The sequence below is a fragment of the Macaca thibetana genome, chromosome 16, assembly GCF_024542745.1.
Source record: "Macaca thibetana thibetana isolate TM-01 chromosome 16, ASM2454274v1, whole genome shotgun sequence".
Classification (NCBI taxonomy): domain Eukaryota; kingdom Metazoa; phylum Chordata; class Mammalia; order Primates; family Cercopithecidae; genus Macaca; species Macaca thibetana.
In genome coordinates, this window is record NC_065593.1 from 33,485,145 (window position 1) to 33,511,935 (window position 26,791).

The 26,791-nt window shown below is 41.3% G+C and overlaps 1 protein-coding gene across 1 annotated transcript in view; it reads left to right on the top strand.

Moving 5' to 3' along the window:
• PPM1D (protein phosphatase, Mg2+/Mn2+ dependent 1D) overlaps window positions 1-26,791 on the top strand; it is a 69,537-nt gene that overhangs the window by 23,635 nt on the left and 19,111 nt on the right. Inside the window, exons 2-4 of the mRNA XM_050764601.1 lie at window positions 885-1,113; window positions 12,833-12,957; window positions 26,391-26,581. Coding sequence (XP_050620558.1) covers window positions 885-1,113; window positions 12,833-12,957; window positions 26,391-26,581 — 545 coding nt within the window. The remainder of the gene's footprint in view (window positions 1-884; window positions 1,114-12,832; window positions 12,958-26,390; window positions 26,582-26,791) is intronic.

Below are 26,791 nucleotides of genomic sequence, written 5' to 3' on the forward strand. Positions count from 1 at the left end.
AGTAGCTGGGCTTGGTGTCAGGCGCCTGTAATAACAGCTACTCGGGAGGCTGAGTCAGAAGAATCGCTTGAACCCAGGAGGCAGAGGTTGCCCTCCAGCCTGGATGACAGAGTAAGACTCAGTCTAAAAAACAAAACAAAAAAAATAAGGAACTTTTTCAGAAAGCCTTTTAGAAGAGATATTAGTAAACAGATGCTAAGTGGCTGGCTAAACGATATCAAAACTTTTGAATCAAGACTGATTCTGGGCCGGGCGCAGTGGCTCACGCCTATAACCCTAGCACTTTGGGAGGCCGAGACGGGCGGATACGAGGTCAGATCGAGATCATCCTGGCTAACACGGTGAAACCCCGTCTCTACTAAAAATACAAAAAAATTAGCCGGGCATGGTGGCGGGCGCCTGTAGTCCCAGCTACTCAGGAGGCTGAGGCAGGAGAATGGTGTGAACCCGGGAGGCAGAGCTCTCAGCGAGCCGAGATCGCACCACTGCATTCCAGCCTGGACGACAGAGCGAGACTCCGTCTCAAAACAAAAACAAAAACAAAAAAAACTGATTCTGATTAAAAAAACCTCTTAACACATTCTTTCCTCTCAGTTTAGTTAGGACTAAGAGTTATGTAGCAGTAATAAACCTATCCTGTAATAGATTTCTCTTAGGATTGGTTTGATAGTTGTATTATAATTGTATTATTTATAAAATTAATTTATTAGTGTATTCATTAATTAACCTAAGTCCTTTAGTAGTTTTCAGAATATTTTTCTCAAATTTTTTCTTATGTCAATTCGAGTGTTAACATGCTAATTCAGGGTTTGTTGCCATTTGTATCCTGACAGTGTATTACTGTTTATACTTTTAAGAGTAAAATATTTTATTTCTTATTACAGCGGAATGGCCAAAGACTATGACAGGTCTTCCCAGCACATCAGGAACAACTGCCAGTGTGGTCATCATACGGGGCATGAAGATGTATGTAGCTCACGTAGGTGACTCAGGGGTGGTTCTTGGAATTCAGGATGACCCAAAGGATGACTTTGTCAGAGCTGTGGAGGTGACACAGGACCATAAGCCAGAACTTCCCAAGGAAAGAGAACGAATCGAAGGACTTGGCGGGAGGTAACATTCTGTTGTTTTCTCTTTCCTGTCTTGGTTCTAATTTAGTCCTTTTATACTTTACTAATGAAATTGACCTACTACTCTCCCTTTTATTGAAGTTACTTTCTTAGTATTACAGGTTTTTTAGTTTGTCTGATGTAGTACCCATGTATGTGCATTCATGTTTTTCTCATTATTATGAATTGACTTTTATTTCTGATAATGACTCTAATAGGAAATAATATCTCAGTGGGCCTCAAGGAAACAACACAATACAAGGTTTTACTGAAAACCTTTCACATGACTTTCAGATTCTAGACAGAACAGCTCTTGGAGTTCCAGAGTAGAACACTTTGAATCTGGCTGAGGGAAAAAGATTAAGTTAGAATTAACCTTCAGCTTTTTTCATTGATTTCAGATTTACTGCAAACCTTTCCAATTATTTATTTATTTTTTTTTTTGAGACGGAGTCTCGCTCAGTCGCCCAGGCTGGAGTGCAGTGGTGCAATCTCGGCTCACTGCAAGCTCCGCCTCCCGGGTTCACGCCATTCTCCTGCCTCAGCCTCCCAAGTAGTTGGGACTACAGGCGCCTGCCGTCACGCCCAGCTAATTTTTTGCATTTTTAGTAGAGATGGGGTTTCACCGTGTTAGCCAGGATGGTCTCGATCTCCTGACCTCATGATCCGCCCGCCTCGGCCTCCCAAAGTGCTGGGATTACAGGCGTGAGCCACCACGCCCGGCCCAATTATTTTTTGTTTGTTTGTTTGAACTTAGTGTTTCAATGTGTAGGTAATTTGTAAACTAGGAACTGAAATTGATTTCAGTATTATATTTTTATAATTCAAACTTAAATGAAAGATTATTCTAAAAAGAGAGTGAATAACATGAGAAAATTTAAAAATTATCTCAATACTAATTTTTAAAAATTGAGGGTATGAGGCAAGTTGAGTAGAATCCAGTGTTTTCTAAATAATCGTTGTAACTGAAGCCTTCCCATGATATCATTACTTGCCTCCTCTTTTTTGCTTTTATTAAATCAAAATTGGTCTTTTGCAGAGAAATGACAAGCTAAAGAAAATAATTAGCATCTGGCCAGGCACTGTGGCTCACGCCCGTAATCCCAGCACTTTGGGAGGCTGAGGCGGGTGGATCACCTGAGGTCAGGAGTTCAAGACCAGCCTGACCAACATGGAGAAACCCCATCTCTACTAAAAATACAAAATTAGCTGAGTGTGGTGGCACATGCCTGTAATCCCAGAGAGTGAGGCAGGAGAATCACTTGAACCCAGGAGGTGGAGGTTGTGGTGAGCTGAGATTGCACCATTGCACTCCAGCCTGGGCAACAAGAGCAGAACGCCATCTCACAAAAGAAAAGAAAAGAATTAGCATCCTTAAACTATAAGGAGTTCAACAAATTAATACAGTACTAAAGTACGAGGCCGGGCACGGTGGCTCACACCTATAATCCTAGCACTTTGGGAGACCGAGGCAGGTAGATTGCCTGAGCTCAGGAGTTCGAAACCAGCCTGGGGAACATGGTGAAACCCCATCTCTGCTAAAGTACAAAAGAAATTAGCCAGGCGTGGCAGCGTGCGCCTGTAGTCCCAACTACTTGGGAGGCTGAGGCAAGAGAATTGCTTGAACCCAGGAGATGGAGGTTGCAGTGAGCCGAGATCACGCCACTGCACTCCAGCCTGGGCGACAGAGTGAGACTCCGTCTCTTAAAAAAATAATAATAATAAATAAAATAAAGTACTAAAGTGCATGGCACCCTGGATAGGTGGATAAAGGAGAGAAAGTTTGAACAACAAAAAAATGCAAAACAGTAGTAAACATTTGGGGAAATAAAAGTTAAATATTAAAATGAAACTCCATTTCCTGTTGTTAGATTAGCAAAGATTAAAAAAAAAAAAGGCCGGGCGCGGTGGCTCAAGCCTGTAATCCCAGCACTTTGGGAGGCCGAGGTGGGCGGATCACGAGGTCAGGAGTTCCAGACCATACTGACTAACATGGTGAAACCCGTCTCTACTAAAAAATACAAAAAATTAGCCGGGCGTGGTGGTGGCGCCTGTAGTCCCAGCTACTCGGGAGGCTGAGGCAGGAGAATGGCGTGAACCCGGGAGGCGGAGCTTGCAGTGAGCCGAGATCGCGCCACCGCACTCCAGCCTGGGCGACAGAGCCAGACTTCGTCTTAAAAAAAATAAATTGGTACTACCTATATAGAAAATAATACATACCAGTAGCTTTAAATGTTTCGGGAATCTATTCTAAAGAAGAAATCTGAACTGTGGACAAAAATATCTGAATAGAGTTATTGATTGCAGCATTTTTAATGACTGTTAGAGTCCGGAAGTAACTTGAAGGCCCAACAGCTAGAGAATAGTTAAGTATATTTAGCAACATATTCATAATATTAAAATATTAATTAAATTTTTAATAAATTAATTCATAATTAAAAATAACATTTATAGATAAGTTTATAAAACTCATGATGTTTTGAAATTTTTCCAAGTAAAGGTAGAGAGAGTAATATGAACTCCCATGTATATGGGGAAGGTTTAATGATACGGGAAAATGTTTATGGTCACAAAAAAGCAGGATATAAAATTACATTTCTAGTGTTACCTCAGCAATGCAGAGACATGGGAATAAGATAAATATTCTAAATTTTTATAAATGAGTGATGAGATTTTATACCACACGTTTATTTTTATTTTTTTTTTTTTTTTTTTTTTTTTTTGAGACTGAGTCTCACACTGTCGCCCAGGCTGCAGTGCAGTGGCGCGATCTCGGCTGACTGCAAGCTCCGCCCGCCGTTTCACGCCATTCTCCTGCCTCAGCCTCTCGAGTAGCTGGGACTACAGGCTCCCGCCACCACGCCCGGCTAATTTTTTGTGTTTTTAGTAGAGACGGGGTTTCACCGTGTTAGCCAGGATGGTCTCGATCTCCTGACCTCGTGATCTGCCCGCCTCGGCCTCCCAAAGTGCTGGGATTACAGGTGTGAGCCACTGCGCCGGGTCTTATTTATTTATTTATTTATTTATTTATTTAGAAATGGAGAGTTTTGCTCTTGCTGCCCAGGCTGGAGTGCAATGGCGTCATCTCGGCTCCCTGCAACCTCTGCCTCCCGGGTTCACACAATTATCCTGCCTCATGCGCTTCCATGCCCGTCTAATTTTGTAGTTTTACTAGAGACGGGGATTCTCCATGTTGGTCAGGCTGGTCTCAAACTGCTGACCTGAGGTGATCCGCCTGCCTCGGCCTCCCAAAGTGCTGGGATTACAGACGTGAGCTACCGCACCCGGTCATTTTTATTTTTTTATTTTATTTTATTTTATTTATTTATTTTTTTGAGACAGAGTCTCACTCTGTCGCCCAGCTGGAGTGCAGTGGCGCGATCTTGGCTCACTGCAAGCTCCGCCTCCCGGGTTCACGCCATTCTCCTACCTTAGCCTGCCGAGTAGCTCGGACTACAGGCGCCCGCCATGGCGCCCGGCTAATTTTTTTGTATTTTTAGTAGAGACGGGGCTTCACCGTGTTAGATAGGATCGTCTGGCTTCAGTCATGTTTTAATTTGAATTTATCTTATGAGAAATGTTGAATCTTTTTATATATTTAAAAGCCATTTATATTTTTCCTCTGTATTTCTTTTTATTCATTTTGGGGGATTGTTGTTAGCCATTTTTTCCCCCACATTAATGTGTAGGGGCTAGCTGTACATTAAAGAAATTAGTCTAATGTATGTGATGTGAATTTTAGATATTGTTTCTACAGTTTGTCTTTGATTATGCTCCTGGAACTTTTTCCACATGGAAGTTTCTTTTAATGCAGTTAAATTTATTAGTCTCTTCTGTTACAACTTTTTGGGTTTTATGCTATACACACAGTGAAGCTTTTTAATAAAGTCTGCTATATATATTTTCTTTTAGTACAGCAGGAATATTTTTGGTCTTAGAAATCCTGTTTGTTCATTCTGTTTGTTTTTTCATTTTTGAAACATGATCTCACTCTGTTGCCCAGGCTGCAGTGCAGTAGCACAATCATGGCTCACTGCAACCTCAAGTGATCTTCCCATGTCAGTCTCTTGAGAGCTGGGACTACAGGTGCATGTGTGCCACCATGCCAGCTAATTTTCTTTTTCTTTTTTTTGAGACAGAGTCTTGCCCTGTTGCCCAGGCTGGAGTGCAATGGTGCGATCTCCACTCACTGTAACCTCTGCCTCCCAGGTTCAAGCGATTCTCCTGCCCCAGCCTCCTGAGTAGCTGGAATTATAGGCGCCTGCCACCACGGCTTAGCTTTAGTATAAAGACAGGATTTTATCATGTCGGCCAAGCTGGTCTCGAACACCTGACCTCAGGTGATCCGCCTGCCTCGGCCTCCCAAAGTGCTGGGATTACAGGCACAAGCCTCTGCACCCGGCCTCTTTTTCTTAAAAAAAAAAAAAAAAAAAACTCGGCCGGGCGTAGTGGCTCCCGCATGTCATCCCAGCACTTTGGGAGGCTGAGGTGGGTGGATCATGAGGTCAGGAATTCGAGACCAGCCTGGCCAACATTGTGAAACCTAGTCTCTACTAAAGATACAAAAAATTAGCCAGGCGTAGTGGCATGTGCCTGTAATCCCAGCTACTTGGGAGGTTTGGGCAGTAGAATCTCTTGAACCCGGGAGGCAGAGGTTGCAATGAGCCGAGATCACACCATTGCACTCCAACCTGGGCAACACGGTGAGACTCCGTCTCAAAAAAAGAAAAAAAGTCTTTTTTGGAGAGACAAGGTCTCACTATGTTGCCTAGGCTGGTCTCAAACACTCCTCTTGCCTTGTTAATTCATCTAAAAATAGCAATTATAAACCCATTATGTATTAACTAAAGAATATTTTAAATGAAAAAAAAAGCTATTTGCCAAAACATTTAGTGAGAGGAGTGTCATTGTTTTAGTTTTGCAAGTGTCTTTAATGTCTGACTTAATAGGTGACAGAGTCTCATCTTCTACATTCAGTCTGTTGTAATATGTTATTTTGGTTGCAGTAGATGAAGTAAATCTGGTCTTATATATAGTTGGAAAATGGAGGATTTATTTATTTATTTATTTATTATTTTGAGACAGAGTCTCGCTCTGTCGCCCAGGCTGGAGTGCAGTGGTGGGATCTGGGCTCACTGCAACCTCCACCTCCTGGGTTCAAGCAATTCTGCCTCAGCCTCCTGAGTAGCTGGGATTACAGGTGCACTCCACCATGCCCAGCTAATTTATGTATTTTTAGTAGAAACGGGGTTTCACCATTTTGGTCAGGCTGGTCTTGAACTCCTGACCTCGTGATCTGCCTGCCTGTGCCTCCCAAAGTGCTAGGATTACAGGTGTGAGCCAAGGCGCCAGGGAGGAGTACTTTGCTCACTTCTCTATAAATGTTTGTCTTTATGCCGGGTGCAGTGGCTCATGCCTGTAATCCCAGCACTTTGGGAGGCCGAGGCAGGTTGGTCACAAGGTTAGGAGATCGAGACCATCCTGGCTAACATGGTGAAACCCTGTCTCTACTGAAATACAAAAAAAATTAGCCGCGCATGGTGGCGGGCGTCTGTAGTCCCAGCTACTTGGGAGGCTGAGGCAGGAGAATGGTGTGAGCCCAGGAGATGGAGGTTGCAGTGAGCTGAGATCATACCACTGTACTCCAGCCTGGGCAACTGAGCAAGACTCTGTCTAAAAAACATAAATAAATAAAATAAATATGTAAATGTTTGTCTTTGATGCTGTTTGAAACACAAGAAATGATAGTTTCTTTAAGGATTGTAGTATGATATCTGAAACTTTATTAATGAACTTTGCATATTCTTACATTAACATCCATTAGTCAGTTAATGAAGACATTGGTTGGATTGATTTTTGTTTTTTGAGACTGAGTTTTGCTCTTGTTGCCCAGGCTGGAATGCAGTGGTGTGATCTTGACTCACTGCAACCTCTGCCTCCCGGGTTCAAATGATTCTCCTGCCTCAGCCTCCCGAGTAGCTGGATTACAGGCATGTACCACCACACCCAGCTCATTTTGTATTTTTAGTAGACGCAGGGTTTCACGAACTCCTGACCTCAGGCAGTCCGCCTGCCGTGGCCTCCCAAAGTGCTGGGATTACAGGCGTGAGCCACCATGCCGGGCCCTGAATTGAATACTTTTTAAAAATCCCTGCATAATTTAAAAAAATTAATAGACTTTAATTTTAAGAGTACTTTTAGATTCACTCCAAAATTGAGTGGGAAGCACAGAATTCTCATATATGCTCTGCCCTATCCCCCACCTCCCAGGCTTCCCGACTATCAACATCCTTCTCCAGAGTGTTTGTTATAATCAATCAATTGACATACCATTGACATACCTACATTGACATACTTACATTGACATACCTACATTGACATACCTACATTGACATGCCTACATTGACATACATTGTCAATGACATACCTACATTGACCTACATTGACATAACTACATTGACATACCATTATCACCCAGTGTCCATAGTTTACATTAGGGTTCACTCTGGGTGTTACACGTTTTATGGGTTTTGACAAATATGTCATCACATGTATCCACCATTATAGTATCATGCAGATTAGTTTCATCACCCTAAGAGTCCTCTGTATTATGCCTATTCATCCCTCCCCCACCACGCTCTTTTTACTGCCTTCATAATTTTGCTTTTTCCAGAATGTCATGTAGTTGGAACCATATAGTATGTAGCCCCTATGCATGACTTTTTAATATATGCATTTATTGTTTGTAATATACTGGTACACTGAGTTATACAGATCTTGCAAATATTGACACTTTTTATTATACTATATCATATCCAGTCATGCAGCCTCTCAGAAAACTCCACTGTATACATGCGGTCTTAGTAGTATTATGAAAAAAATATATATTTAGACCTTGGAGACACCCTGAAAAAGTCTTTAGCAACCTGCCAGGGTCCCCTAAACCACATTTTGAGAACCACTTTGCCAGTTCTCATATGGTTTCATCATCTTTTATATTTTAATCTTTAATCCTTCTGGAATTTTGAGATCTAAGCTATGTAGTAAATAGACAAGTTAACTTTTTTTCTAGATGACTACTGGTAGCCACTTGAATAATTACACATCTTTTCATTACTGAGTAGCAGGGTGACCAGGCTTAAGACCCTTCTTCAGTGGGAAGATGACCTTGAATTTACCCTCTCCTTGTATTTCTCTAGTTAAGATAAATGTGAAATATCACCTCTGTTATTAGACAGCATTGCTTATTGTAGAATGATCCCTGAATGGAATTGCATCTTGGTAGGGAAGTCGTTGAATGGAGTATACATTTCTATTCGGAAGCACAGACCTTGGCTTCCTTGTATGCATGCAGTTTGTCTTGTGTAGGAACAAAGAAACTATAGTCATGTGCTATTTATTACATTGGCTTCTGTGGCACATGAAGCTTACCTAAGGTAGACCCTGTCGCCTTGCTTACAACTGAGCCATCACTTGGGAGATGGAAAAATGGCTTCTGGCTGTCTGAATCACTGCTGAAGACAACATCCTTGAAGTCGCTATGGTGGCATACTGTATTTCCTGCCCAGTATCCTGCAAAGTTAGATGAACTGCCTTTCAAGCTATATTCTATTTGATCCTGTTACTGCGAAGGTCAGAATATATCTGACACCTCTGCTCGTTGTCATGCTAAGTGGGCTTTGCAGATTATAAACAGAATTCGTCCACATATTTGGGTCTTTTCTGGGCTATAATTTTTTTCCTGCTTATTTACCAGTATTATAATTTTTAAAACTGAGACTTTATTATAATTTTAAATATTGGTAGGCCTGATTCCTTCTCATTAATCTTCCTTTTAAAAAATACTTTTCTTGGGGCTGGGCACAGTGACTTACACCTGTAATCCCAGCACTGTGGGAGCCTGAGGTGGGCGGATCACTGGAGGTCAGAAGCTTGAGAGCAGCCTGGCCATCATGGCAATACCCCATCTCTACTAAAAATACAAAAAAATTATCCAGGCATAGTGGCACGTGCCTGTAATCCCAGCTACTTGGGAGGCTGAGGCAGGAGAATCTCTTGAACCTGGGAGGCGGAGGTTGCAGTGAGCCAAGATCATGCCACTGCACTCCAGCCTGCCCAACAAGAGTGAAAACTCTGTCTCAAAAAAAAAGAAATAAAGCAGCTGGCTGTGACACCTGTAATCCTAGCGCTTTGGAGGCCAAGATGGGAGGATCACTTGAGGTTAGAAGTTTGAGACCAGTCTGTTCAACATAGCGGGACCTCCATCTCTATGTAAAAAAATTTTTTTATAACTATAAATAAATGAACAAAAAAGGAAATAATTATTTTCTACAGAAGAAATTACCCTTTTGTGTTTTAAAAATATCTTTCTTGACTATTCTTTGTTTTTTTACTTGAATTTTAAAATTATATTTTATTTGATTTTAATAACATTTTTAGAAAGAGTTTTTTGGCTTTATTACCAAAAACACCATCTGGACAGTTGGGCAGATACTCTGCTATTTTGGAGCAGGTAACTTTTTGCAAAAATTGAGCTATTTTATTATAAGTTATTTCATTGCTTCCCTCTGTCCCGGCCTGGGCAACAGGCCAGCATTTTGTTTTTCCAGCCTTCTGTTGCTGCTCAGTCAGTTCTCTGCATGTCAGGCTGTTCCTTTTTACATGCCTTTTAATCATATAGGACAACAACAGGGAGTGCAGTAAAAGCATCTTTTATAACGTTGCTTTGGTTTTTTGTTACTAGATCTTAAAACTTCTGTGTTTTAACCAGTGTCATTATTTGTCTTTTTGTTTCTCAGAAACACAGATCATAGTATCTTTGAATATTTAGTGTTAAGAGAGCTGCTCGTCTAGTTATGTTGGAAGTAGCTACTGTAAATTACTTAGGTACTAAACCTTACCTGGTAGGGAGAATAGAAGGTTTAGCAAAGAATAATAGAGCTTTAAGATGGTATTAAGACAGAATGTTGGCATCTTATAACTCTTGTGTTTCATGGATTCTTGTGAATGGCAAATTTAGTCTTTACTCTGCTGTTGACTTTTGAGGATCATCATTGAAGAAAGCTTAATGTAACAAAATGAATGCCTTTGATATTTTAACTCTTGTTATGATCAACCTGTTGATATCAGAACTTATTTAAACTAGTTATTGGCTGGGCATGGTGGCTCATGCTTGTAATCCCAGCACGTTGGGAGGCCCGGATGGGAGGATGGCTTGAGACCAGCCTGGCAAACATAGTGAGATCCATTCTTTATAAAAAAATTACATGCCTGTAGTCCCTGCTGTTTGGGAAGCTGAGGTGGGAGGATCACTTGAGCCCGAGAAGTCAAAGCTGTGGGGAACCACGATCATACCACTGCACTGAAGCCTGGGCGACAGAATGCCAGACACCCTGTCTCAAAACAAAATGAAAACTAGTTCTCAAAAGGGATGGTAGGCTGGGCATGGTGGCTCATGCCTGTAAGACCAGCGCTTTGGGAGGCTGAGGCAGGCACATCACTTGAGGCCAGAAGTTCAAGACCAGCCTGGCCAACATGGTTAAACCCCATCTCTACTAAAAATAAAAAAATTAGCCAGGCATGGTGTTGGGTGCCTGTAATCCTAGCTACTCAGGAGGCTGAGGCTGCAGTGAGTCAAGATCACGCCACTGCACTCCAGCCTGGGTAACAGAGCGAGACTGTCTCCAAAAAAAAAAAAAGGAGGAGGGGATGGTAAATGAGCCACTTTCTGGAATTTGTATTCTTTGTTAATACCCACAGTGTTTTCTGGTCATTCTCTGCTTGTTTCAGTTCTCCTCTGGACTGTTCAGTATACTCAACACTAGCCACAAATGGCTGTTTAAATTAATAAAAATTAAAAAAATCAATTCCCATTTGAAGTAAAGCTCATTTCGGTCATGCCGGGCAGAGTTTGAGAGACCATCTCTAATGTTTTGATTATCAGTGTTTTTTCCTAAATAACTAATCGTATTTCCAAGTTTTAGGCATTTCTGTTGCTCCTATGACACATTTTTAGGAGGATTTTCTTACTCTTGTAACTCCCAAATCTATATGTCTACAGTTGATCTATTTCCCAAAGTCTAGTCTCACACTTTGAATTACAGAAATACCTAAATATATAGTATTTTCTGTATATTGCTGAAGTCATATTAAAACTGCCAGCCTGGGCAACAAGGTGAAAATCCGTGTCTACAAACAAAAACAACCCCCCCCCACAAAACCCACAACAATTAGTTGGGCCTGGTGGCACATGCCTGTAGTCTCGGCTACTTAGGAGACTGAAGTGGGAGGATCAGTATAGCACAAGAGGAGGTCAAGGCTGCAGTAAACCATGAGTGCACCACTGCACTCCACCCTGGGCGACAAGAGTGAGACTCTGTATCAAAAAACAAAAAACAGGCCGGGCGCCGTTGCTCATGCCTATAATCCCAGCACTTTGAAGGCTGAGGTGGGAGGATGGCTTAAGCCCAGGACCAGCCTGGGCAACATAGTGAGACCCCATCTCCTCAAAAAAGAAAAAATTAGCCAGGCATGGTGGCTCGTGGTGGCTCCCAGCACTTTGGGAGGCTGAGGTCAGGAGTTCGAGACCAGCCTGGCCAACATGGTGAAACCCCATCTCTACTGAAAATACAAAAATTAGCAGGCGTGGTAGCACATGCCTGTAGTTCCAGCTACTCAGGAGGCTGAGGCAGAAGAATCGCTTGAACCCAGGAGGCAGAGGTCACAGTGAGCTTAGGTCGTGCCACTGTACTCCAGCCTGGACAACAAGAGCAAAACTCCATCTCAAAATAAATTAAATAAATAAATAAGTAAAAATAAACAAAAAAACTGGCCAGGCATGGTGGCTCATGCCTGTAGTCCCATCATTTTGGGAGGCTGATGTGGGCAGATCACCTGAGGTCGGGAGTTCCAGACCAGCCTGGCCAACATGTTGAAACCCCATCTCTGCTAAAAATACAAAAATTAGCCAGGCATGGTAGTGTATGCCTGTAATCCAAGCTACTCGGGAGACTGAGGCAGGAGAATCGCTTAAACCCAGGAGGCAGAGGTTGCGGTGAGCTGAGATCACGCCATTGCACTCCAGCCTGGGCAACAGAGTGAGACTCCGTCTCAAAAAAAAAAAAAAAAAGAAAAAAAAGCAACCAACCAACAATAACAAAAATTAAAACTAAGTTCTGCTATGTTTCCCCCATCCTCAACATAAACACTCAGAACTCTATAACCTTTCCTTTTTAATTGCTTATATCACGATTTAATCCCTATTTATTTATTTATTTATTTATTTATTTATTTATTGAGACAGAGTCTCGCTCTGTCATCCAGGCTGGAGTGCAGTGGTGCGATCTTGGCTCACTGCAGCCTCTGCCTCCCATGTTCAAGCAATTCTCTCTCCACTTAGATAAGGTCTTCTGTCATCCCCCAATTGTTTACTAATTAGGTAATTTTGCTTTTTTTTTGACGTGGTATTTATACTCACTTTTCTTCACATTACATTCATTTGGTTATACTGCCTGTTCCAGTAATCTCAACATTTTCTGCTTTGAATCCACCCTAATTCCTCTCTGAACAGGAATTTTGGCTTATGTTATCTTTGTATTTGAAACACATAAGACATTATTTCATAATAATGTAGTCTTCTTTTATTAGTGATTTAATATACTGAGCTACCTTATGGTTGTATTTTAATCATTTAGATTATTTATGTGAACTCTATTTATTTTTAGTGTGATGAACAAGTCTGGGGTGAATCGTGTAGTTTGGAAACGACCTCGGCTCACTCACAATGGACCTGTTAGAAGAAGCACAGTTATTGACCAGATTCCTTTTCTGGCAGTAGCAAGAGCACTTGGTAAGTAGGACTTAATTTGGTGAAATTATATTGAATTTTGTACAATGTATGGTGGCAAAATAAAAAAGGAAACTGAGAACCCTTACATGGCATATAGTGAGGGTAGAGATATCATGATATTCTATTAAATGCTTTAGAACCTAGTAGAAACCATGCATGGTGGCTCACGCTTATAATCCCAGCACCTTGGGAAGCTCAGATGGGCAGACCACTTGAGGTCAGGAGTTTGAGACCAGCCTAGTCAACATGGTGAAACTGCATCCTCACTAAAAATACAAAAATTAGCTGGGCATAGTGACGTGTACTTGTAGTCCCAGCTACTCAGGAGGCTGAGGCAGGAGAATTGCTTGAACCCAGGAGGCAGAGGTTGCAGTGATCGCACCACTGCACTCCAGCCCGGGTGACAGAGCAAGACTCAAAAAAAAAAAAAAAGCCTAATTGAAAGGAAGGTTTAGGTATATATTTCACTGACAGTTGCCCTTTGTTCATGAGTCATGTTCAGTGTTTTGCTAATTTCTATCTGTGTTTAGGAAAGTATATCCATGTCTAGGCTTAATGTTACCCTTGAAACTATTTTTAAATATTGCATTCTACTTTAGCCCTTTAAGTCCTCCTGAGGGCCTTCAAAACGTCTTTTTTCTTTAGTTAGCAAAGTAAAATAAGTATGAAAAAAATAGTTATATTTCTGGTCTACTTGGCTTTGGAAAGAAGGCTAGAGAATTATACCTAGTAAGGTGTCTTACCTTGGCTATGCTAGATGGGGGTAGTTTTTCCAAAGAAAATGTCTCGGAGAAAACGCACATTTGTTTATTTTTATTTTATGAGACAGGATCTTGTTCTGTTATTCAGGCTGGGTTGCAGTGGCATGATGACGGCTCACTACAACCTCTACCTCCAAGGCTCAAGCGATCCTCCCACCTCAGCCTCCCAAGTAACTGGGACTACAGGCGTGAGCCACTACGCCTGGCTAATTTCTTCTTTTTTGAGGAGACGGAGTCTCACTATGTTGCCCGAGCTGGTCCTGGGCTTAAGCCATCCTCCTACCTCGGCCTCCCAAAGTGCTGGGATTATAGGCATGAGCCACCACACCCAGCACAACTACTATATGTATTAATAATTTGTTTCCAATGTGAAACTAATTTTCTTCTTCTACACCCTGACTGGTGGACTTTTATGTTATATCCAAGCATTTGCTATTATGAAAAATACTGCAATAAATATTTCCTTATATACACATATGAGATTTCTCTTTTTTTTTTTTTTTTTTTTTTTTTGAGACAGAGTTTTATTCTTGTTACCCAGGCTAGAGTGCACTGGTACGATCTCGGCTCACTGTAACCTTTGCCTCCTGGGTTCAAGCGATTCTTCTGCCTCAGCCTCCTGAGTAGCTGGGATTACAGACATGCGGCACCATGCCCGGCTAATTTTGTATTTTCAGTAGAGACGGGGTTTCTCTATGTTGGTCAGACTGGTCTTGAACTCCTGACCTCAGGTGATCTGCCCACCTCGGCCTCCCAAAGTACTGGGATTACAGGTGTGAGCCACTGTACCTGGCAAGATTTCTTTAAGATACATAACTAGAAATGGAATTTCTGGGTCATAGTTTGTTACTTACCAACTGTTTCTGTGTCATCGACACTCACACAAGATGATAATATTTCTACAGTAAGCAGAGGAGGCTACTTGAGACTGAGGTAACTAACTTGGATGCTCTAGCCACTGAGGACCCACCCTGCTGCCCCTAGGCCATACTCATCCAAGGAATACCAGTTGGGAGACTCAGTTCAGAGATATCTACATGTTTAGTTTTATTAGGTATTGCTAAATTTCTTCCCAAAGTGATTATCCCAGGTTATTACAGTCCTGCTGTATTAGTTATCTATTGCTGTGTAATCAAATACTCCCACACTTAGGAGTTTAAAACATTTTTTATGTACACAGCTTCTCTGGCTCAGTAACCCAGGGGTGACTTAATTGGGTAGTTCTGGCTCAGGGTCTCTTGTGTAGCTATAATCAAGATGTCATTAATCATCTGAAGCCTTCAGTGGGGTTGGAGCATCTACTTGTAAGACAGCTCACTGAGTAAGCTGGCTTGGCAGTAGGCTTCAGTTTCTTGCTTTGCCGGCCTCTACATAGGGTTGCTTGAATGTACCTTCATCACATGGCAGCTGGCTTCCTTAGAGCAAGTGATCATAAAAAGACATTTTGACTTCTATCTTGCTTTCTTGATCACTTGCTGTAGGGAATCCAGCTTTGTATTTTGTTAGCCTTGAATCACTAAGTCCAGCCCACCCTCAAGTATATCAAATAATTTGTGGATGTATTTTAAAAGCATACAGTTCCTACTTCTTCATGATTGTTCTTTATCCACCAAATATTTATTAAATACCTGCTATGTGCTAGGTACTGTTCCAGGTGCTGAGGATTCAGCCGTGAATGAAACAAAAATTCCTGCACCCATGGAGCTTACTTTCTAGGCTAGAGGAAAACATGATAAACTAAAATAACTAAGTAGGACATATATTGTGTTAGAAATGCGACCAAGAAAAATAAAGCAGGGAATGCTATGGGGGTGGGGCCTGTATAATAATTATAAATGGGATGGTCAGAGGGGGGTCTCGCTAAGATGATATGTAAGTAAAGTGTAAGTAAAGAGATGAGGCAGTGAGACCTGTGAGTGTCTGGGGCCACAGAATTTAGGCAGAAGTAACAAATGTAAGGGTTCTTATTACTCACAAATTTTTCTTTTTTTCTTTTCTTTTTTTTTTTTTTGAGATGAGGTCTCACTCTGTGCCCTAGGCCCTAGGCTAGAGCTCATTGAAGACCCTAAGGTCCTGGGCTCAAGTGTTCCCCACAGCCTCAGCCTGCCAGGTAGCTGGGGTTACAGGTGCACGCCACCACACCCAACTAATTTTTAAAAATTTTTTGTAGAGATGTCTTTGCCTAGGTTGGTCTCAAATTCCTGACTTCAAGCGATCTGCCCACCTCAGCCTCGCAAAGTACTTGGACTATAGGTGTGTCACAGCGCTCAGCCTACTCATGATTTTTTTTTTTTTTTGAGACAGAATTTCGCTCCTATTGCCCAGGTTGGGGTGCAATGGCGTGATCTCAGCTCACTTCAACCTCTACCTCCTAGATTCAAGCGATTCTGCTGCCTCAGCCTCCCAAGTAGCTGGGATTATAGGCGTGTGCCACCACGCCCGGCTAATTTTATATTTTTAGTAAAGACCTGTGAGTGTCTGGGGCCACAGAATTTGGGCAGAAGTAATAAATGTAAGGGTTCTCATTGCTCATGAATTTTTCTCTTTTTTCTTCCTTTTTTTGTTTTTTTTTTGAGATGAGGTCTCACTCTGTGCCACAGGGATTTCACCATGTTGGTCAGGCTGGTCTCGAGCTCTAACCTCAAGTGATCTACCCACCTCGGCCTCCCAGAGTACTGGGATTACAGGCATAAGCCACCGTGCCCTGCTCCTACTCGTTATTTTTAACAGAGAAGCTGGAAAAATGGAGTTGCCACTAACTGATAAAGAAATGACTGGAACATCAATGAAAAGGAGAGGTCGGAAGTTCAGTTTTGGACACACTACCCTTTCAGCACGTTTTAGACATTAAGATGGTGACACCTATTTGGCTTCCCATTGTAAGAATTGATTTCAGGTGATGTCTAGGGTGGAGATTTCAATTTGGGGGAGCCAGTAGCATATAGATAGTATACAAAGTCTTGAGGTCATGTGGGGATTGAGTGCAGATAGAAAAGTGGGGAAGGTCTAGTGGCTGAGCCCTGAGATACTCTCACTGTTAAGACTCGGGGGATGTGCTCTGGTTCCCATATGAGGGTTGGATTAAAATTTAAAAAAAAAAAAAAAAAAAAAAAGAGTTGGGGGATATGAATGGAAGAACAAGGTTAGAACAACTAAGAGCTGTAAGTCAAATAGGAAATTTGGGAGAGAGTACCCTGGAAGCTAAGTGAAGAAAGTGTTTCCAGAAAGAAAGAGTTTCAAATGCTGTTGTCATTAGGTGGAGGGAGGATTGAAAAATGACCATGGGATTTAGGAATGTGGAGGTCATTGGTGACCTTGAAAAAGAAAGTAGCTTTTAGTGGAATAGTGAGACCACAACCATAATTGGGGTTATTGAAGAAAGAACCATCTTCTTGAGTGGGAGGAATAAAATTTGATACAGCAAGTTTAGACAGTTTTTTGTAGAAGTTGCTTTACTTCAACATAATTTTGTAAACACATACAGAAATGAATTAATATTTTGGTAAAAGGGCTTTCTTATAAGAGACAAAATCGTTTTAGTGATAAAAAAACTTTTTTCCTCTTGATTTCTCTTGTCACATAAATATTTTCTTTTCAAAAATAATGGTACCTTTTAGATTTTAATATTTAAGCTAAAAAGGCTTTGCTGTATTACTTTTTGTTTGTTTGTTTGTTTGTTTTTTGAGATGGAGTCTCACTCTGTCGCCCAGGCTAGAGTGCAGTGGCGTGATCTTGGCTCACTGTCAGCTTCGCCTGCCGGGTTCACGCCATTCTCCTGCCTCAGCCTCCCGAGTAGTTGCGACTACAGGCGCCCGCCACCATGCCTGGCTAATTTTTTGTATATATTTTTTAGTGGAGACCAGATTTCACCATGTTAGCCAGGATGGTGTCGATCTCCTGACCTCATGATCCGCCCTCCTCGGCCTCCCAAATTGCTGGGATTACAGGCATGAGCCACCACGCCCGGCCTGCTATATTACTTTTCAAACCATTATTCTGACACTTGGAAAAGATTTTTTTTTTTTTTTTTTTTTTGAGATGGAATCTTATTCTGTTGCCCAGGCTGAAATGCAGTGGCACGATCTCAGCTCACTGCAACCTCTGCCTCTCAGGTTCAGACGATTCTTCTGCCTCAGTCTTCCAAGTAGCTGGGATTACAGGCACATGCCACCACACCTGGCTGATGTTTGTATTTTTAGTAGAGATGGGGTCTTACCATGTTGGCCAGGCTGGTCTCGAACTCCTGACCTCAGTTGATCTGCCCACCTCCGCTTCCCAAAGCACTGGGATTACAAGCATGAGCCACTGTGACCGACCCGGAAATAATATTTTTAAAAGAGCTGTGTTACTGATTTTCTGAGTTTAGCTTGTTGCATGGAAATACTTATTGGCCAAAAGTAAATTAAATGCTGGTATTTTGCACACACACACCGTTATGGTTTACAGCCATTTTTCTTACAGTTTTCTTTTTTTTGGCAGGGGAAGGAGTGGGAATAGATGTCTCCTTGTCAACATTGGTGCCCTATAGACACTGATGATAATTACCCAAGTACAAATGTAACAAAGGTGCCTTCTAGTGGCTGCCTGCTGGAATTGCATTTGAGTCTTGCAAATCATTTTATTCACTGGGGAGATCAATTTTTGAGTACAGTGTGTATGAAGCACTCTGCTGTATGTACAAACACATCATCTTTGCCCTCATGGAGCTTGCAGTCTAGGAGAGGATTGAAAGGCATTCATCAGATGATAACAAAAACTGAAAAACAAAAACAGTTTTTTGGAAACTGAGTTTCATTCTTGTCACCCAGGCTGGAGTGCAGTGGGACGATCTCGGCTCACTGTAACCTTTACTTCCCAGGTTCAAGCAATTCTCCTGCCTCAGCCTCCCACGCAGCTGGAATTACAGGCACCCGCCACCACACTCAGCTAATTTTTGTATTTTTACAAAATACAAAAATACAGCAGTTTCGCCATGTTGGCTAGTTTGGTCTCTAACTCCTCACCTCAGGTGATCTACCTGCCTCAGCCGCCTAAAGTGCTGGGATTACAAATGTGAGCCATGGCGTCCAGCTAAAACTGAGAATTTTTAATTTTTCTCTTTTTTTTTTTGAGAGGGAGTCTCACTCTGTTGCTCAGGCTGGAGTGTAGTGACACGATCTCGGCTCACTGCAGCCTCTGCCTCCCAGGTTCAAGTGATTCTTCTGCCTCCACCTCCTAAGTAGCTGGGACTACAGGCGAGCGCCACTGCACCCAGCTACTTTTCGTATTTTTAGTAGAGATGGGATTTCACCATGTTGGCCAGGCTGGTCTTGAACTCCTGACCTCAGGTGATCTGCCCGCCTCAGCTTCCCAAAGTGTTGGGGTTATAGGCGTGAGCCACCGCACCCAGCCTATTCTTCTTGTATGTACTAATGAAAACCTAAAATAAGGATATTTCACTTAACCAGAGAGGCCGGAAAAGTGGTATTTGAACTGAGTTTTGAAGAATTACTGGAGGTTAAGGAGGAAGAAAGTGTGTTTTAGGCATAGAAAACAGCGTTTTCGAAAAGTTCGGTGACAGGAAGAAGCATAGTGACATAGGAACTCTGGTGAAGGCCATTGTAGCTGGAACAGGGATAAGGAAATAAGAGATTTGGTTAAAATGAGAAAATACTGCATTTTATAGGCAGTGGTAAAGAATTGTGTTTGGCTGGATGTGGTGGCTCATGCCCATAATTCCAACACTTTGGGAGGTCAAGGCAGGTGGATTGCTTCAGTTCAAGACCAGTTGGACAACATGGCGAAATCTCCCCTCTACAAATAATTGGCTGGGTGTGGTTGCACATGCTTGTAGTCCCAGTTACTCAGGAGGCTTTGGTCGGGAGGATTGCTTGAGCCCAGGAGGCTGCAGTGAGCCAAGATTGTGTCACTGCACTCCAGCTTGGGCGACAGAGCAAGACCCCGTTTCAAAAAAAAAAACAAAAGAATTGTGTCTTTATCTTAAAAACAATTGTGAACTATAACAGAGTTGGAATGGGAAACAACCAGATTTGTGTGTTTTTAATTGTGGTAATATATACTTAGCATACACACAACTTACTGTTGTAAGCCATTGATGTTAAGTACAGTTATACTGTTTTGCAACCATCATCCACCATTTATCCTAGATTTGTCGGGGCTTTTTTGTTTTTGTAATTTCAACTTTTAGATTCAGGAAGTACATATACAGGTTTGTTACATGGGTATATTGCATGGTGCTGAGGTTTGGGGTACGGTTGATTCTGTCATCCAGGTAGGGAGCATAGTACCCAATTGTTAGTTTTTCACGTCTTCCTCCTTCTCTCCCTTCTCCCTCTAGTGGTCCTCAGTGTCTGTTGTTGCCATCTGTATGTTCATGTGTACCCAATGTTTAGCTCCCATTTATAAGTGAAAACATGTGGTATTTGGCTTTCTTTTCCTGCATTAATTTGCTTAGGATAGTGGCCTCCAGCTGCATCTGTGTTGCTGCAAAGGACATAATTTCATTTTTTTCGTGGCTATGTATTATTCCGTAGTGTGTATGTACCATATTTTCTTTATCCATTTCACTTTTGATGGGCACCTAAGTAGATTCCTTGTCTTTGCTATTGTGAATAGTGCTCTGATGAACATTTGAGTGCATGTGTCTTTTTGGTAGAGCAATTTATTTTCCTTTGGAAGTATACCCAGTAACAGGATTGCTAGATCGAATGGTAGTTCTGTTTTAAGTTCTTTGAGGTATCTCCATACTGCTTTCCACAGTGGCTGAATTAATTTATATTCCCACCAACAGTGTATAAGCATTCCCTTTTCTCTGCAGCTTTGCCAGCATCTGTCATTTTTTGACTTTTTAATAATAGTCATTCTGACAGGTATGAGATGGTATCTCATTGTGGTTTTGAAAAATGCATTCTCTAATGATTACTAATATGGAGCTTTTTATGATTCTTGGCCATTTGCATGTCTTCTTTTGAAAACTGTTGATGCCTTCTGCCTACTTTTTAATGGGGTTATTTGTTTTTAAACTTGTTGAATTGTTTAAGTTCCTTACAGATTCTAGATAATTAGTTCTTTGTCAGATACATGTTTGCGAATATTTTCTCCCTTTCTGTAGGTTGTTTACTCTGTTGATAGTTTCTTTTGCTGTGCAGAAGCTCTTTCATTAGGTCCCACTTGTCAATTTTTGTTTTTGTTGCAGTTGCTTTTGAGGATTTAGTCACAGATTCTTTCCCAAGGCTGATGTCCATCCAGGAGTCTTACAGTTTGAGGTCTTACATTTAAATCTTTAATCTACTAGGTTTGTGTTTTAAAGAGAGAATTTTAATTGCAATTTTGAGAATGGATTAGAGGTGTAAACGTTGTTGGAAGTTCTTCATGGGAAACCACTCAAAGGGGTGCTGAAATTTGCTTGGTGTAAGGACCACTGAGTGTCTTGTGTACTGCTGGCTGCCATGTGCCACAAGAGCAAGCAGAAAATATACTGGAACCAGAAAGCAGGCCTCCTCTCTTCTGGTGTCCCTTCAGCACCCTCTACTGAGGAAAAAAGGGAATTGGCTGTCTGCCAATGTCCAAGGCACCTCCTTTCAGGACCTGCAGAAATGTTCTGTGATCCTACTTTGGTGTACAAACACTAGATCAGTAATAAAAATCCTTAGTTAAAGGCCCAATTCTGATCCTTACCATTTATTTGGTATTATATAGAATCACACAGACTCTTTGAACTGATAAAACAAAGGAAAGTGGCTCTGAGTATGAATCATCTGGTGAGTTTGTTAAAAGGTCAGATTCTAGAGACTTTTACTAGCAAATTTGAAGCAACTTGAGCATCAAAACAAATTATAACAGGAATAAGTTTAAAAATATTGAATAAAAAAGAATCTGTAAGTCTACATAGAGATGGACTATATTTTTGTGATTTGGGTAGCCAATTTGTGAATTGGGTAGCCACCCTCCCATAGTAGATTCAGAGAGACTCCAAAGAAAACTCCTTTTTTTTTTTTTTTTTTTTTTGAGACGGTGTCTCGCTCTGTCATCAGGCTGGAATGCAGTGGTGCGATCTCGGCTCACTGCAACCTCTGTCTCCTGGGTTCAAGCAATTCTCCTGCCTCAGCCTCTCAAGTAGCTGGGACTATAGGTGTGCAGCACCACCCCCAGCTAATTTTTTTTTTTTTTTTTGAGACGGAGTCTCGCTCTGCCGCCCAGGCTGGAGTGCAGTGGCCAGATCTCAGCTCACTGCAAGCTCCGCCTCCCGGGTCTACGCCATTCTCCTGCCTCAGCCTCCTGAGTAGCTGGGACTACAGGCGCCCGCCACCTCGCCTGGCTAGTTTTTTGTATTTTTTTAGTAGAGACGGGGTTTCAACATTAGCCAGGTTGGTCTCGATTTCCTGACCTCGTGATCCGCCCGTCTCGGCCTCCCAAAGTGCTGGGATTACAGGCGTGAGCCACCGCGCCCAGTCCCCCAGCTAATTTTTGTATTTCTAGTAGAGACAGGGTTTCACCATTTTGGCCAGGATGGTCTCGATCTCTTGACCTCGTGATCTACCAGCCTCAGCCTCCCAAAGTGTTGGGATTACAGGCGTGAGCCACTGTGTCCGGCCAGAAAATTCTTTAAAAAAGACTTTCAGCCGGGCGTGGTGGCTCACGCCTGTAATCCCAGTACTTTGGGAGGCCGAGGCAGGTGGATCACGAGGTCAGGAGATCGAGACCATCCTGGCTAACATGGTGAAACCCCCATCTCTACTAAAAATGCAAAAAAATTAGCCCAGTGTGGTGGCGGGCACCTGTATTCCCAGCTACTCGGGAGGCTGAGGCAGAAGAATGGTGTGAACCCAGGAGGCGGAGCTTGCAGTGAGCCGAGGTCACACCACTGCACTCCAGCCTGGGCGACAGAGCGAGACTGCATCTCAAACAAAACAAAACAGAAACTTTCAGGCCTGGGCACAGTGGCTTATACCTGTAATCCCAGCAGCCTGTAATCCTAGCACTTTGAGAGGCCGAGGCTGGTGGATCGCTTGAGCTCAGGAGTTCGAGATCAGCCTGGCCGACGTGGCAAAACCCCATCTGTAGAAAAAAAATACAAAAAAATTTGCTGGGTGCGGTGGCACACCCCTGTAGTCCCAGCTACTTGGAAGACAGATGAGAGAACTGCTTGAGCCTGGGAGGCGCAGGCTGCAAGGAGCCATGATCGCACCACTGCACTCCATCCTGGGCAACAGAGTAAGACCATGTCTCAAACAAAACAAAACAAAAACTTTCTGGGGTTGGGAAAGAAGAAAAGAACCAAAGTAAAGTAAAATAAACTGTCAGCTAATAAATGTAGTTAGAATATCCCAATTCTATCATCAGTTTATAACCATTATGATAATTGATTCATTCAGGAATCATCAGTAGAGGCTAAAATATGGCATATTTTGGTACAGAACAGGATATTTCACAGAGCCTCAAACTTTCACCCTACAGACTACTCACCAGTTACAAAAAGAAAATTGCCTGAGTGTGGTAGAATAGCATCCTCATGCTTAGGAGATAAATGTTGAAGTATTACTATTTGGAGGTGAAGTGTTTTGAGTCTGTAATCTAATCTCAGATGGTTCAGCAAATAACTAAAACCAGTTCTATCCACAGATTCCAACATTGTCTGCATAAAAAATCCCAAATAATCTTCAGAAGAACTACTGGAATTAATAAGTGGATTCAGCAAGTTCACAGGACCCAGATTCAGCCTACACAGTCTATCATATTTTTATGTACTAAAAATGAACAGTTCATAATGAAATTTAAATAAGTATCATCTATAATTGCACCCAAAAAAAACCCATGAAATACAATTAGGTATAATTGTAACATACTATGTTTAAGATTTATATGCGAGAAACTACAAAATGATGAAAGAAATCAAAGAAATAGAAATAGACCATGTATCTTAGTCAAAACCCACAGTTTAAAATTTAAGTTAGAAGAAACAATCCGTTCTTCTGAAAACGTATTGTGGTTTATCGAGAAAGAGAGATTGAGGTCGGGCGTGGTGGCTAATGCCTGTAATCCCAGCACTTTGGGAAGTCTAGGAGTACAGATCACCTGAGGTCAGGAGTTCCAGACCAGCCTAGCCAACATGCTGAAACGTGTCTCTACTAAAAATACAAAAATTAGCCAGGTGTGGTCGTGGGCACCTGTAATCCCAGCTACTCAGGAGGCTGAGGCAGGAGAATCACTTGAAACCAGGAGGCGGAGGTTGCAGTGAGCCAAGATCACGCCATTGCACTCCAGCCTGGGCAACAAGAGCGAAACTCCATCTCAAAAAAAGAAGAAGTAGATATGGGCAAGATATTGGAGACTAGTGATTTGGAAGTTGTCAGTAAAAGAGTTGGAAACTTGAAAGGACAGTTTCACCAAAGCAATGTAAATATATGTGTGTGTGGGGGTGTGTGTGTGTGTGTGTATATACACACATATATATATGTAGGTAGGTAGATAGATAGGTATCTCCAGAAAGATAAGAACATAATAATAATAGTCCTTTCAGGGAAAACTGGAAGGGCAGTGATGAGAAAGGAGAATTTTCACTGTATATATACCCTTTTGTATCTTTTGGTTTTCGTACCATGTGGGTGTATTACATAATATAAAATAAAAAGCAGACCCAGTACCGTGGCTCATACCTGTAATCCCACCACTTTGGGAGACTGAGGTGGGAGGATTGCTTGAGTCCAGGACTTGGAGACCAGCCTGGACAACATAGTGGGAACCCCATCTCTACAAAAAATAAATTAGCTGGGCCTGTTGGTATACACCTATAGTCCCAGCTACTTGAGAGGTTGACGTAGGAGGATCACTTGAGCCCAGGAGATCGATCCTGCAGTGAGCCATGATTGTGCCACTGTCTCCATGTTCATTTTTATTATTTCGTCAACCAGGCAGCTTTGTTTTGCTGGTATAATGAGGTAAGTGTGTCTTTGTGAGCTTATCTGGTTATAATTAGCTTTTAGTGGTTGCGTGTATTCTGTTTTGCTGCTGAGAGGGCTGAATTGCTCTTTGAAGAGTCTGGGTAGCAGTGATTTTGCTACTTTCGAGTGGGAGTAATTGATTTGAATTATTCTTTCCTTGGACTCCCAGTATGTTTGAATTGCCAGTATTTCTGATGGGAGCTAGTGAGGAAGTTTAAATAAGGAAAAGGACAAAGCTCTTCCTCTTATTTAACAACAAAAAAAAACAGACCTACTGAAAGGGGACAAAAATCGTTTAACCTCTTGTCTGAAAATCTTTTACTTTTAATTTAGGCCTTTCCCTTAAGTAGTTCACAATAAACAAAAGAGGCAGAAATTAATGTTTTCTTCTTTCTGTCTCCTCTTCCACATTTATTGGAAACAGAAGAAAAATTTATATTGTTTCATTTATGTTGTCTTATGTATTACAGAAAAGTAGATGGTTTCTATAAATCACTTTTATTTTCTTCTGTTTTAGTTTTTTTTATCTTTTTGATGGCTTAGGTCGACTGAAAGTTCTTTTCTCTTGAGCATTTTGATGTTTGTATCTAATAGGTTTAAAGGCAGAAGTTTAGGCATTGTTTTTATGTGGAGCTAATCAAGGAGAAGGAGAAATGTGTAAGAACTTTCTTTTTCCAGCTCAGTGAAAGAGAGAACTGTTGCTCTCCAAAGGTTGGTCATATGGTTGGTAAACAGCATTAAAATGCTGGTTTTTATATTTTGAATTTTCTTCCAAGTGACTGGTACTTGTTCTGTAAGTTTTGATGTAGGTACTTCACTGATCTAGAGATTAACAGGAAGTTTGCAAACAGCCATTGGTACTTCTGTTTGTAGGATAAGTTCTCATCTTGTCCTTTTTCTTCAAAATTAACTTGATTATTCCTGGCCCTTTGCGCTTAGCCTGTCAAATTCTACAACAATCTTTTTGGGATTTTGGTTAGAATTATATTGACCTTGTAGATTATTTTGGGAAGAATTGACATCTTTATTATGATAAGTATTCCTATCTATGAATCTGATTGGTTTCTTCATTTATTTAGATTATCTTTTTAATGTTTCAAAATAGAATCTATAATCTTCATAGCAGGTATGTATACCGTTTGTTAAAGTTGTTCCTAAGTACCTTACATTTGGTTCATTGTTAAAATTCGATTATTTAAAAATTTATATTTTCTATGTATTGCTATTATATAGAAATACTGTTGACTTATATATTGAGTTTGTATTTAACAACTTTGCCAAACTTTCCTATTGTAATAATTTCTTTTTGGCTTTCCATGTAGAAATGAAATAATCTGCAAATAATAATAGTATTATTTTCTCCTTTCCATTTTGTATATCCTTTATTTTTATTATCTTTCTGTGCTGGGAAGGACTCAGTATAGTATCAGAAGAGAAACAATGGTACAAGGCATAGTTTTCTTATTTCTACGTTTTAAAGGGAATACTTTTAACATTTTACCTTTAAGTAAGCTGATTACAGAATTCTGGTGGATATACTTTATCAGGTTAAGGGAGTTCTCTTTTATTCTTAGTTTGCTAGGAAATCTTACCGTGAAAGGAGTTTGAATGTTATCAAATGCTTTTCTGCATCTGTTGAGATGAACTGTGTCGATTTTCTCTTTTTATCTGTTGCTGTTGTACTACTAGCTTTCAAGTAATACTTCTTGCTTTTTCTGCTCCCTTCCCCCAGGTGATTTGTGGAGCTATGATTTCTTCAGTGGTGAGTTTGTGGTGTCACCTGAACCAGACACAAGTGTCCACACTCTTGACCCTCAGAAGCACAAGTATATTATATTGGGGAGTGATGGGCTTTGGAATATGATTCCACCACAAGATGCCATCTCAATGTGCCAGGACCAAGAGGAGAAAAAATACCTGATGGTGAGAAGTGATTGAATAACTTGATATTGTTGTCTAAACATTGTTTTGGTACTTCTGTCAGAATCTTGAATATGAACTAAGGACATTGACCTTGGGTAGATTTTTGCATTTGCCTGGATCTGCTAGTGGGTAAAACATAGGCTTTGTAGCTCCTAATCATTAGAGGAATGAGACAAGAAATATATAAGTGAAACCTAATAACAAAACACA